The 12,553-nt window shown below is 44.3% G+C and overlaps 4 protein-coding genes across 4 annotated transcripts; 2 read left to right on the forward strand and 2 right to left on the reverse strand.

Moving 5' to 3' along the window:
* Positions 1 to 216: 216 nt before the first annotated feature.
* Positions 217 to 1,891, forward strand: BDV59DRAFT_195539 (putative nuclear division Rft1 protein; the record flags this gene model as incomplete). The annotated part of the gene is made up of 2 exons (XM_073692587.1): positions 217 to 980; positions 1,036 to 1,891. The coding sequence occupies 2 exons, from the start codon at positions 217 to 219 to the stop codon at positions 1,889 to 1,891; spliced, it is 1,620 nt and encodes a 539-aa protein (XP_073544499.1).
* Positions 1,892 to 1,967: 76 nt separating this feature from the next.
* On the reverse strand, positions 1,968 to 3,720 carry dbp3 (RNA-dependent ATPase DBP3). The gene is made up of 3 exons (XM_073686514.1): positions 2,426 to 3,720; positions 2,302 to 2,373; positions 1,968 to 2,200 (listed from the first exon to the last, which is right to left on the reverse strand). The coding sequence occupies exons 1-3, from the start codon at positions 3,661 to 3,663 to the stop codon at positions 2,044 to 2,046; spliced, it is 1,467 nt and encodes a 488-aa protein (XP_073544500.1). The 5' UTR covers positions 3,664 to 3,720; the 3' UTR covers positions 1,968 to 2,043.
* A 532-nt stretch (positions 3,721 to 4,252) lies between these two features.
* On the reverse strand, positions 4,253 to 6,361 carry BDV59DRAFT_195541 (replication factor A subunit protein RFA1; the record flags this gene model as incomplete). The annotated part of the gene is made up of 7 exons (XM_073692588.1): positions 4,253 to 4,282; positions 4,346 to 4,376; positions 4,431 to 5,326; positions 5,381 to 5,918; positions 5,967 to 6,057; positions 6,114 to 6,265; positions 6,318 to 6,361. The coding sequence occupies 7 exons, from the start codon at positions 6,359 to 6,361 to the stop codon at positions 4,253 to 4,255; spliced, it is 1,782 nt and encodes a 593-aa protein (XP_073544501.1).
* A 346-nt stretch (positions 6,362 to 6,707) lies between these two features.
* Positions 6,708 to 9,723, forward strand: BDV59DRAFT_105143 (ubiquitin-specific protease UBP14). The gene is made up of 6 exons (XM_073686515.1): positions 6,708 to 6,873; positions 6,943 to 7,010; positions 7,063 to 7,203; positions 7,274 to 7,547; positions 7,601 to 9,299; positions 9,349 to 9,723. Exons 1-6 carry the CDS (start codon positions 6,843 to 6,845, stop codon positions 9,491 to 9,493), a joined length of 2,358 nt encoding a protein of 785 aa, XP_073544502.1. The 5' UTR covers positions 6,708 to 6,842; the 3' UTR covers positions 9,494 to 9,723.
* Positions 9,724 to 12,553: the final 2,830 nt, after the last annotated feature.

The following is a 12,553-nucleotide window of genomic DNA, read 5'->3' on the forward strand; positions in this document are numbered from 1 at the left end:
TCCGGCCACCTTACCAAAAGTGGATAGCTCCGGCACTCTGATATTGAACCTCCCCTCGCTGTCCAGTCGGAGATTCAATGCCCAGATTCATTCTGTACATGGCAGGGTTGGAAAACAAAACCCTGGGATAGGTATTTCCCTTCCAGGCCGTTCAATTGTGTCGGCGTCTCAACTACGGGGAGACAACCCTAGACATTTTCCTACACGCAACAAATCATGCCACGACCGCGCGAAGATGTCGACAGAATACTGGCATCGTCAGCATCTGGAACGTCGTTTTTGATCATCATTCAACTATCTTCGCGACTTTTCACCTTCATTGCAAATCAATTGATTCTGCGAAGCTTATCACCAGCAACGTTGGGGATTGCAGCTCAGCTTGAGTTATACTTCATCTCAATCCTTTATTTTTCTCGAGAGAGCATCAGGACTGCTATTCAGCGACAGCCGCTCGTGTCTACTTCAAAAGCCAACAGCAATGTGGGAGCATCTCCGTCTAAACCATGCAGGGCGCCAGCCGAAGATACGGGAGGACGGCGCATAGCATCTCAGTCTGTGGTGAATATGTCTTACCTGAGCATCGGCATGGGAATACCATTGTCTATGGCTTTTGCTGCGTCCTACACCCGTTTAGCATCGGAGGAGGTCTCTCAGGCTCCTTTTTATCGGCTTAGCGTAGCGGTAACTACCGTTGCAACTTTGCTGGAGCTTCTCACGGAACCCTTGTTTGCTATAGTACAGCAATATATGCTATATAAAAATAGAGCGGCAGTGGAGATGGGCGCAGCTCTGATAAAAAGCCTGTCCGTGTGTACTTTGTTCTTCTGGGCTTCGTGGAGCGGGTACAACATTGGAGTCCTCCCATTTGCATTGGGCTACCTTTGTCATTCCCTTACACTTATCGGTGGCTACTACTTGGTCGCAAGCAAAGTAACAAAGGAGCATAAATTCTCATTACTGTTAACCAAAATACCCTCCAGGTAAGTGGATTCTCCGCACAAAAATCAGTCTTACAATTTCATAACTATATGGCAGCGAAATGTCGGCGCTGGTTGGGCATTTGTTTCCTAGGCCCTTGATACAGATATCCACGAATGTCTTCTTCCAATCAATCGTAAAGCATTTGCTCACGCAAGGCGATGCGATGATATTGGCAGCAATGACAACCTTAGAGGATCAGGGTGCATATGCCCTCGCCTCCAATTATGGCGGTCTGGTAGCCCGTATTCTCTTCCAGCCTATCGAAGAGAGCAGCCGGACAATGTTCGCATCACTATTCAACTCAGCCCGGTCTACAAAGCAAAAGATGGAGAATCTCACCGCGGCTAAGGCCCATCTGGGTGATATTTTGTGGGCTTACGCGATACTGTCTGCCTTAGTGGTACCACTTGGCCCGTATCTGGTACCTCAAGTATTCCATATGCTGGGCGGTGACCGATGGGCTTCAGCGGATGTGGATGGTTTACTTTCACTTTACTGCTACTACATCCCATTTTTGGCATTTAATGGGATATCAGAGGCGTTTGTGTCCTCTGCGGCAAGTCCGTCAGATCTTCGCAGGCAGGCAGGTTGGATGGGTGCATTTTCTGGATGCTTTGCTGTCGCGGCCTTCCTATTCCTGCAAGTCGGTCAGCTCGGCGCGCGCGGGTTGGTATATGCCAACATCGTTAATATGGCAGTCCGCACAGCCTGGAGCTTCTCGTTCATTAAATCATACTTCAGCGGGAATGGGACGACAATAAAAATGACTGACTTCGGTCTAAGGTCTTCTACCTACATCCTGGGGGCAATAATGTCTGCCATGTTGGCTAGAAAGAGAGGTCCCAACACCAGCTTCCAGACCCTATTGAAAGACGTTGCAATCAGTGCAATTTATGGTCTCACTTTGTAAGTTCAGTTCTATCCGAATAAGACCAAGTCTAATCTATAACAGGCTATACCTTGAAAGAAAACACCTAATGAAATATTTCACGAGAATGCGCCAAACCCTGGGAACGAGATTTTCAGGGGAGAAATCAGAATGATCATATGTACCAGTATATATCAGTCATCGAAAACAATCTTCGTGGCAGCCTTGGTAGTATCGACGTCCTTGAAGAATGCACCATATGCATCGTGTTGCTTCTTCTTAACAGTAGAACCAAATTTGAGAAGATCCTCTGGAACTTCCTGGTTCGCCGCTTTTAACACGTTAATCAAACTGTGTAGAGATATTAGCCTACGCCGTTGCATGTAGGTGTTCCTTCTAGAAGAAGGGCAGATAGTGAGGGAGCCCCATCGAGCTGGGCAAGGAGTACTCACGCTCCAGACTGAGCTTTATCAGTTTCAGTGAATAGGGTGATCGCATGTCCTTCAGCGCCAGCACGGCCAGTCCTGAATGGAATGTGAGCTATATCCATCGCGTGCGAGAAAGAGATTTGCTTACCGGCCAATCCGATGCACGTAGTCCTCAACCGTAAGAGGGAATGTAACGTTGATAACGAGTTTGACTGAAGGGATGTCGAGCCCACGAGCTGCCACATCAGTGGCAACAAGAACCGTAGCAGCGCCAGATTTGAAAGCCTCTAGGCTTCTAAACCGCGCCTCCTGGCTTAGATCACCATGTATGCCAGCAACCTTGAACCCTCTGCTTTGAAGGAACCTTTCGACCCGCATCGCTTCTTTTTTGTATAAGCAGAATGCTAGAACTTTCTCGGCACCACGCTGATTTTGCTTCAGGAGCTGCACGAGTCTGGTTTCTTTCTCATGAGGCTTAACCACCTCCACCACCTGCTTGATCCTAGTATTCGCACGCGGATCCGCAGAGGGATCCCCTCCGATAGTCACAGTGACAGGCGAAGCCATGAAAGTCGATGCTAGCTCCCTCACTGACGGAGGCCAAGTCGCCGTGAACATGACAGTTTGACGCTTAGATACGGGCATATGACTAATGATGTCTTTGATATCCTGTTCGAATCCCTTGTCCAGCATGCGATCGGCTTCATCGAGAACGAGGTATCGGACCTTCCCCAAATCCACCGATCCGTCATTCTGAAGGTCTTTCAACCTACCAGGGGTTGCAACAACGATAGTCGCTGTTTTCAAGACTTCACGTTGTTCGTCTTTTCTCACGCCACCAAAGATGCATGCGACTTTAGCCCCAACGGGCCCTGCAAATTTCTGAAGTTGGTCATGGATCTGCATCGCAAGCTCCCGAGTAGGGGAGATGATCACAGCCATTGGCTGATAAGGCTTCGACTTCTTCTTCTTCTTCGAGTCCTCTATCTTTTTCAGACACGGCAGACCGAACGCGAGGGTTTTTCCGCTTCCAGTCTCGGCAATTCCAATAACATCACGACCAGCAAACAACAAGGGCCAGGTCGTCGACTGAATAGATGTCGGGGCCTTGAATGAACTCAATTGTTGGTATAGATTGCTGTTGCACTCCGGAAGATGAGAAAAGGAGAGAATTGGGCGGAGAGGCGAGGCGTCGGACAATGTATCTGTGATCTTGATAGAGTTGGCCGTAAGGAATTCCTCAATTTCAGACTGAGGAATGGCGTCGAGTGAAGGATTTTGAGTGTAATACTTCGATTTCTTTCCTTTCACCTTCTTCTCCCCCTTTGCCTTTTTAGCCGGCCTGCCCTCAGCAGCGGGCTCATTTTGGTAGTCGCGCTTTGTCATATTGCGTTGAGTAGGGATCTAATGGATGTAGTAGCAACTTTTTCTTGCCCGACAAAATTTTTCTACATTCTGCCGGGGAGGCGAACACCGCTGGCCACACCGCCCGCGGGCTATCAAAGGCCATCATGCTAAGACACTTAACTTCCAAAGCAACCAGAAAGTATGGAGTGTTGTCCAGTGGGTTCCAAAATTTACGTAGGGAGCAGCACCTACAGCGTAGACTCTGCTAAGGAAGAGGTTAAATTACATCAATTTATTTGAAATATTTAGTCGTATGTCACTAAAAACACATACACGCAAGAGAAACATTCCACTTTCTGCAACTCCAAACGTTCAAGTTCCATTGGAGACATTGACATTGCCAGATGCAAGCCATTGACACTAACATAATGCCATTGTAACATGAGCCGCATTGCATTTTTTTCACGTTACTAGCATGGTATATCAATTCTGCCGCAGAGTCTGCTGTCTGCTAATGCACGGGTGGGCGTATCACTACCCAGACCATGACAGTTGCTTTTCGTGAAAGAATCATACGATCTGGGTGGTCGAAACGAGATGCCCTAGTGTTGATAAATACCAGAGAATCTCAATTTCTTGAGGCAATTGACGACGCATCCTAGAATGGATTATACGAATTTATCATATCTGCAAGACGTGATGCTTCTTCAGAGTAGTTTACCGGATTGGCGGATGACACTTGGTAGCGAATCCTACCATCCTCATGAGCGTGATTCAAAACCCATACTAATGAGAGAAGGACTTACCGTTGTTGTCCATCAAAATGGTCGGTCTTTGCACGACACCGGAAGTTCCAGGTGCGGCAATTGGCATTCTGAAAAACATCTCCGGCTGCCTTGTCATCGTTCATACGCAACTCATTCAATTCATTAGCAGAAGTACCCATCAATTTTTTGCCCGCTTCGTCAAAGCAGCTGAGCCAAAGCTGGCCAGTATGGTCGCTAACATTGATAAGCATAATATAGCGATACTCCGGATGAGGATACGTTTTTTCACAGCGTTCACAATGCCACTGTCCAGGGTCGAGCTCCGTCACCTTTTTGTTGCAACCATCAGAGAGGCACGCAGGATAGCAGACGTTTTCCTGCTTTATGTAGATGACAGTGGCTTTCAAAGAGAAGTAAGCAGCATCGTCGGACATGCCCAATTGCTCTTCCTTGACCTGAGCGATAGTCTTGAAGCTGTCTGCTTTCATTGAAGAATTGGTCGCACTTGACAAAGAAGCATGGGAAGTGAAATTCTCGTCTCTGCCCTGCGCATCGTACCAGCCCTTGAGTCGGTGAGCCTCTTCAATGTCAGGGTCCACACTCATGGAGCCCGAGCTCAATAAGCTCAAGCTCCTGCCTCCGAAATCAGAGACCTTGACACCCTTGAAAGCAACAACAGCCTCGGGCGAGACACTGAAGTCCGTGGCCGTCGAACCCCAGACTGTCAAGCGAATGGAAAAGCCTGTGTTATCAACCAACGTAAGGTCACGCTTGTTATAAGGCTTGCTTGTGGTCTTGGACACAATTTGGGCACATTCACCCGCATCTCTCAAAACACCGATGACGTCGGTAGTGGTGTCTTTCTCAACAGACTGGAGGTCCCCTATCGTTGTGAAGTTGAAACGGACTTGAGGGACGTCACTCTGATCTTCCGCCTAGAAAAAACTCAGTTGCTTGAGACAGAATGTGAGCGGCCAGTTCCCACATACCTTTTCGACAACAGTGTCGCGTTCAAAGGTGAGCTCATAATCATTATTCAAGTTTGTGAATTGTTTCTTGGCAATCTGAACGCGGCAAGGGGTCGAGATATAATAAACACTCCCTTCTTGGAACAGGTCGTACAGCGCATCGCACTGATCGTTGAAACCGGTTGCTCGAATTTCGCCACTATCGTCCAACAAATTGACACTAAACAGTTTGCCTCCAGAATTTCTGTTCTGCCAAGTCTTGATATTAGTCTTGCTCGTGCAGCGGGCTTTAATGGTCCATTTGTGGCAGTACGGCGAGATGGCCTCGATAGGGTACATGGTAGCGTGCCCTGAGGCAACAGCAGGCCGTGTTGGAGCCCTGTTCATTGTTTGCCCTTGCGCTCCTTGCATTTTGGACCCGTAAAAACCATTACTGGAAATCGTGGTGGGCTGGGGCTTCTCCTCGTCTTCGGCCTTGTTTTCGAGAGGTTTAGGCTCCCCAATCTTGTCAGCCTCTCCCAGATCTTGCAACACTTCAAGGTCCAAGATTATGAGAATCCTACCCTCAAGTTAATCATGTGCAATCAGCCGACTTCGGAGAACATACTTCTTTCCTTTCACGGAATTGGCTTGGAATGACTTGAGTTTGACAAAACAGCCCCTCCGAAGCATGCCGCTGGTGACAAAGTGGTTGGCTTCTAACACATGTTAAATCGAATATTTATAACACTTGAGACAACTCAGATTCACTTACGTGTGGCAAGCATGGTCTGAACATAATTCGATATATCACTGAAGACAGCCCTGTAACGCTCTTGATTGTTCTGTTGAGGTGGCAAAGGTTTAATTTGGACACACTGAACAATGGGCTCGCGGACTTGAGGTTTCGTCTCATCGAAGATAGCACTAACTCAAGCCATTAATGTCAATTTAAGGAGATCTAGGGGTCACCGTTTACCTGAGAGCTCCAACAGTGATATAGGAAGCCGCGTCGGATGCCATGGTGAAGAGCGTTGTGAACCACTCCAAGCCCGAATGAACCAGCTGCTCAAGAATCTGTTTACAGGCAGACAATATCGATTGTCCTGGATCAGTGAAGGCTTGAGGGTACAAACTGCGCCAGAACTGCTGTTGGGGCAGTCGTTGTCAGAATGGAAAGATGGATGGGTGGAACGCGAAGTTGGGGTTATTTACGCGACAAGAGCGCGTTAAGTGGACCCACCATACTTCTGCCTGAGGCATGAAAACTAGGCAGATCCTCCCTCTGGTGTAGTCAGCCTGGATACCCCGCGGCATTGCTTTCGGCGGCAAGCTTGAGCCCCACTTCCTGCGAGCGATGAATGCTTCGACCGACCATGTTGCCTTTTCACAACCTTCCCCAGTAGCTCTCAAGCGTGCCTCCTGGGAGTGTACTCGGTCTTGATCCCCCCAACTTCAAGCTAAACTTATTCCCCACTTCTCTCATACTCTTCGTTCGTACAACATGGCTTCCTGTCTACATGCCACTTCTCAAGGTTAGCTCTGAAAGAGATCAACCACCGCCACTCTGCACCGTCTCTCTATTAACAGCCGCTTTATAACAGACCTGCGACCACCGTCTCAATCCCAATCCGTATATCGAGAGGACTGCACGCAATGTTTTGACTCGATCGTACGCGACCCTGACACACTCGAAGCCCAGTCACGGTACTAATGTTAATCAGGATGATCAAGCTGGCTTAAATGTGTGCCTCACATGCTTCAACGGTGGATGTACTGGTGAGAGAGACCATGCGTCTCTCCATTTCAACCGCTTCGGTCATCCACTTGTGCTCAATATCAAGCGATCTCGAAAGAAAGTCCAGGTGAGTTTGCTGCGTGCGCCCTATCCACCGAGTCTCCCACATAGTTTGAGGCTGATTGAAATTATGACAGCGAGATGAGCCCCCGCAGAAAATTTCCAAAATTGCGATCGCTGCGGAGACAGAGGACGATATCTACGATACAGCCACGAGGGTCATCTGCTACGCTTGCGCCAACGACAATGTCGACGTGTCCACCGGTAACCTCGGCGCTGTTGTCGAGGGTGTGATGCAGGCAATGACATACTCGAAAAGAGAAGAAGTGAAAGCTTGGGAGCAAGAGTTCACTCCTTGTGAACACACTCTGTGTCTCGAACAACATGAGCAAAAGCAGATCGAATCGAAAGGTGAGCCGCCCGTGGATTTATTGGATACCGATAGAACTAACAGTAAAGTATAGAATTAAGCCAATGTTCCATGTGCGATCTCAAGGAGAACCTGTGGCTTTGTTTGGAGTGCGGCAATCTCGGCTGCGGACGCAGTCAATTTGGTGGAATGGGCGGAAATTCTCACGCCCTAGCCCATGCAGACAGCTCCTCTCACGGAGTTGCAGTCAAGCTGGGTTCAATCACAGCGGATGGCACTGCGGATATCTACTGCTACAAGTGCAATGAGGAAAGAGTCGACCCCGAACTTGCCGCCCATCTTGCTCATTGGGGCATTAATCTAGCGGGACGGGAAAAAACCGAGAAGAGCCTAATGGAGATGCAAGTTGAACACAATTTGAAATGGGACTTCTCCATGAAAACAGAGGATGGTCATGAGCTTATACCCATCTTCGGCCCTGGCTTCACAGGGTTGAGGAACCTGGGAAATAGCTGTTATCTTTCGAGCGTCGTCCAGTGCATTTTTGACCTCCCAGAGTTTCAGCGGAGATATTATCATGTGGAAAAGGAACCACCTTACTCTCAAACTCCAGCGGAGGATTTCGAAACGCAGATGCAAAAGCTCGCTGACGGTCTTCTTTCCGGTCGCTACTCTTGGGCTGACTCGGATAATACTACGTCACCCCATCCCTCCGAGCCGGTGCATCAAAAAGGCATTGCACCAACGATGTTCAAACATCTCGTTGGCCGTGGGCATGAAGAGTTCTCGACCATGCGGCAACAAGATTCCTTTGAGTTTTTAACGCATGTTTTCAAGCTAGTCAACCGGTCAAAGCATCCTGGCCCTCTGGTCAATCCCGTTGACAGCTTTAATTTTATCATGGAGCAGCGCCTTCAGTGTTTGCAATGCAAGAGAGTTCGCTATAAAGAAGACAAACAGGACAATGTTTCGATCCCAGTTCCTGCCCATCGCTTACCACCCGCTGACAACGATCCAAATGGGCCGACTCGATTCCATCCAGTGACCCTTCTTGAGTGCCTGAGTGCGTGTACTGCTGAGGAGGTAGTTGAGCTAAGCTGTCCTGCATGTGGTAGCAAGGACGGTTTTTCCAAAAGGTCTTCATTCAGGACGCTACCACAGGAATTGATCGTCAATGCTCGGCGCTTTGAGCTGATCAACTGGGTACCTACAAAGCTAGATATCCCAGTGGAAGTGAGCGATGAACCACTAGATTTCAGCCCCTACCTTTCGCCCGGCTTAAAGGAGGGCGAAGAACTTCTTCCAGAAAGTGAAAATGCGGACCCTTCGGATTCCTTCGTGCCCGATCAGGCCGCTGCGGAACAGCTTTCAAGCATGGGTTTCCCAAATGTACGTATCGAGAAGGCCTTGTTGATGACAGGAAACAGCGATGCTGAGGCCGCAATGAACTGGCTCTTTGCCCACATGGATGATCCGGATATCGATGAGCCGTTCAAACCGAAGCCGGGTGTGACGGGGCACGAAGTGGAGCAGGACCCTGCCAGTGTTGCGATGTTGGAAGAGATGGGTATTGATGTGACCCGTGCACGGATGGCGTTGGCCGCTACGGATGGTGATGTCAACCGGGCTATTGACTGGGTTTTCAGTCACCCTGATATAACAGAACCGGACGATAGCCAGGAATCTGCCAGTTTTGGGGGGGTTGATTCTAAACCAGAAGGGTTTGATTCGAAACCGGCTCGCTACCAGCTCCGTTCGATTGTATGCCACAAGGGCTCGTCAGTGCATGCCGGGTAAGCAAATTCCATGACCTAGGACTTGAACTCAGCTAACACGATACAGACATTATGTTGCCTTCGTGAGGAAAGCCATACCTGGTCAGGAGGGCTTGTCTTGGGTGATGTTCAATGATGAAAAAGTTGTGCAGGTTGATGACATACAGGAGATGAAGAAATTTGCGTATCTATACTTTTTCTCTCGGGTGTAACTTCAGGCTTATTGAGGTTAGCGGATTACTCTAGGTCCAAATAGATTATTTTAAAATTGGCCGCTTGGCTGAGGTACAGTTAACGCTTGAGTGGGCCAGCCGATTACGCGGGGGCCTAGTAGCCCTCTTTGTCTCTCCTTCAGGGAATCTACATTCCATAGACTCTATAGCTCATGTACTGTTATAAATAATAGCATATCCTTAGTAGTGGGCTCACGCTATTAATTTAGTAGACTATTTACTCTCTTTTACTTTTTCTATTTACTTTTGTATTTTTATAACTCTATTTGCTTATTTTATAGTATATTATCTAAGATATTTATTATTATAAAGTTCCCTTAGAAGACTATAGTAAACACTTAGCTCAAGTTTCTGATCTAGTATATTCGGCAAATAAGTACTATATATAACTAAGTACTATATCTCTATCTAATTTCTACTATTTTAGAGCTTTTATTAATAAAATAATTATATTTCTATATAAAATTTAACTGTAAAATAGTTTAAAATATCTAACTAAAGTAAGTAAAGAAAAAAATAAATTAGATTAAAATTTTTCTTTATAATCTAAATACTAATTAATAGGTAGATACTTTATTTTTACCTATATTATGAAAAAATTAGGTCCAGTTAATCTTTTAGTAAGATTAACTATAGTTAACTTAATTATTTCTAGGGTTGTCAACCCGCACCGCAAATCCGCGCGGATTCTCTACCCGCACCGCAGCGGTGCGGTGCGGGTTAGAGAATCTATTATCCGCATGGAGTGCGGGTTCTAATAGTAGGATCCGCATGGTTTGCGGGTAACCGCGCGGGTTAAAAAATGCATAAAAATACATAAAAATTCATAAATTTCATTATTTTTATGCATCTATGGATTTTTATGTAAAATTAGTGAATTTTATGTATTTTTATGCATTTTTTAACCCGCGCGGTTACCCGCAGTAAATCTATGCGGGTTGTGGTGCGGTGCGGATTATATTTTTAAGAATCCGCAACCCGCGCGGATACATTTTTGACCCTGCGGATTGTACCCGACCCGCACCGAGTGCATCCCTAATTATTTCTACTAATTTTTTAAAAATATATGATTATAATATTATTTAATTTCTAAAAAATTATTAAAAATAAGTAATAATATATTTTATTATTATTATCTTTATAAAAAAAAATATTTTTAATATAAATAATAAATTCTATTTTTTTAAGAAAGTTATTATTACCTAGATATATAGGGCAGAAATATATATTAATATATATTTGATTTTATATTACTAATACTAATAGTAAACGTTTAGTATAATATCTATATTGTCAGACGTATGGTCTGATGCCTCCAATTAACTATTTCGGGATTGTTCATGTTTTGCATTGCTTATTGAATCACTGCATTATTTACTGGATCATCCCTATGCGTGCCATACTAAGTCATTTATTCACTCCCTATTTATTCCATTCTGATTCACTATTTATTCTATGCTTACCCCTTCTGATTCAGACCCTTTATTCTATTCAGATTTACAGCCTATATCTGCCTATATCTCTGCAATATATATATATAGACTATTTCCATGATTCTTTTGAGGATTAAGGACATGAGTTTCTAAAGAAAGTATATTCTATTCTTCTAACTTATCTCTTACTTTCTACTTATTCCTTTCTTAGATTTCTATACGTTCCTCCTAGAGATCTAAGTATTTAGTAAGGAATATCTAAAATCAAATCGAATTAGTTAGAATTTTTCTACAGCTATATAGAACTCCTAAGAGTTCTATAGTTATAAGCCCGGATTCCTTACCTATCTAATTTGATTTGACCGATTTAACCAATTTAACTGATTCGACTGATTTAACTGATTCGACTGATTCTATTAACTATTCTATTAATTTTACTAATTACTAAGCTAATATGATGGCTACTTCGAACGAGAGAATATCGACTTTATTAAGTTTAGCGGACTAGATCCTATAGATCAGGTCTTTAAAGATAATAGTAGAGAATAAGGGGGTCTGGTATCTGATCGACCCAGACCTACCTATTAAGCCTATTTTAATTGCTAGGCCTATATATCTATTTCTATTAACTATATAGGCCTCAGCCACATCGATTCGAGACCTAGGAATAGCTAATCAAGAGCTATACTAAGATATACTATGTAAATATAAGCTCTAACTACGCGAATACAATAATTAGAAAGATAGTTTAATCTTAATCTAAGTTATTATTTAGAATTTACTAAGCTATTTAAATAAGCAAGCTATTATAGGAGCTGCTTCAGCCTACTAGAACCTTAAAATATTGAAAAGCAAGCTCGTACTATTAAATAAAGCACAAAAACGTGAGATTATTAGCTAATACTATTAGCTTAAGACTTAAGAATCTAATATTTAACCTTACTAGCTTAAGAGCTATACTACTAGATAGAAGAATCTATACTCTAAAACCTCTAAAGTAAATATTAGCGAGATAAATCTACTAAGTAAAGCTTTATATGATTTTCTTGAGGCTATTTAGTATATTTAGCCATACTTCTCAGCTATATAGATCGATAAATTAATTAATTTTATTAACTAAGACCATGAATCTCTAATTCTATTATTTTATAAGATTACTAAGCAGCTTAGAGATTATATTAAACTAACTCTAAGCCCTAAAATTAATAATTTAATATTAAAAATCTTAAATATAACCTTTATGGGCAGATCTGACTAATTAGAATCTATATACTAAGTATGGAACTCTCGGGAGTTCGGTATAGCTGCAGAAGAATTCTAACTAATTCGATTTGACTTTAAATGTTCCTCGCTGAATACTTAGATCTCTAGGAGGAACGCATAGAAATCTAAGGAAGGAATAAGTAGAAAGTGAGAGATAAGTCAGAAGAATAGAATACACCTTCTTTGGAAACTCATGTCCTTAATCCTCAAAAGAATCATGGGAAAGCAGGCCACATATATATATTGCAGAGATATGGGCTGTGAATCTGAATAGAATGAAGGGTCTGAATCAGAAGGGGTAAGCATGGAATGAATAGTGAATCAGAATGGAATAAATAGGGAG

The sequence above is a fragment of the Aspergillus ambiguus genome, assembly GCF_047715705.1.
Source record: "Aspergillus ambiguus strain CBS 117.58 unplaced genomic scaffold BDV59scaffold_39, whole genome shotgun sequence".
In the NCBI taxonomy this organism is placed as follows: Eukaryota; Fungi; Ascomycota; class Eurotiomycetes; order Eurotiales; family Aspergillaceae; genus Aspergillus; species Aspergillus ambiguus.

Excerpts from the sequence above, each read along its gene's own strand:
- BDV59DRAFT_105143 (XM_073686515.1), top strand. The coding sequence starts at position 6,843 with ATGGCTTCCTGTCTACATGCCACTTCTCAAG. Across the intron at positions 7,204-7,273 it reads GATCTCGAAAGAAAGTCCAG|CGAGATGAGCCCCCGCAGAA; the intron begins GTGAGTTTGCTG and ends AAATTATGACAG. Across the intron at positions 7,548-7,600 it reads AAAGCAGATCGAATCGAAAG|AATTAAGCCAATGTTCCATG; the intron begins GTGAGCCGCCCG and ends AGTAAAGTATAG.
- dbp3 (XM_073686514.1), bottom strand. The coding sequence starts at position 3,663 with ATGACAAAGCGCGACTACCAAAATGAGCCCGCTGCTGAGGGCAGGCCG. Across the intron at positions 2,374-2,425 it reads TACGTGCATCGGATTGGCCG|GACTGGCCGTGCTGGCGCTG; the intron begins GTAAGCAAATCT and ends CATTCCATTCAG. Across the intron at positions 2,201-2,301 it reads GATAAAGCTCAGTCTGGAGC|TTTGATTAACGTGTTAAAAG; the intron begins GTGAGTACTCCT and ends ATCTCTACACAG.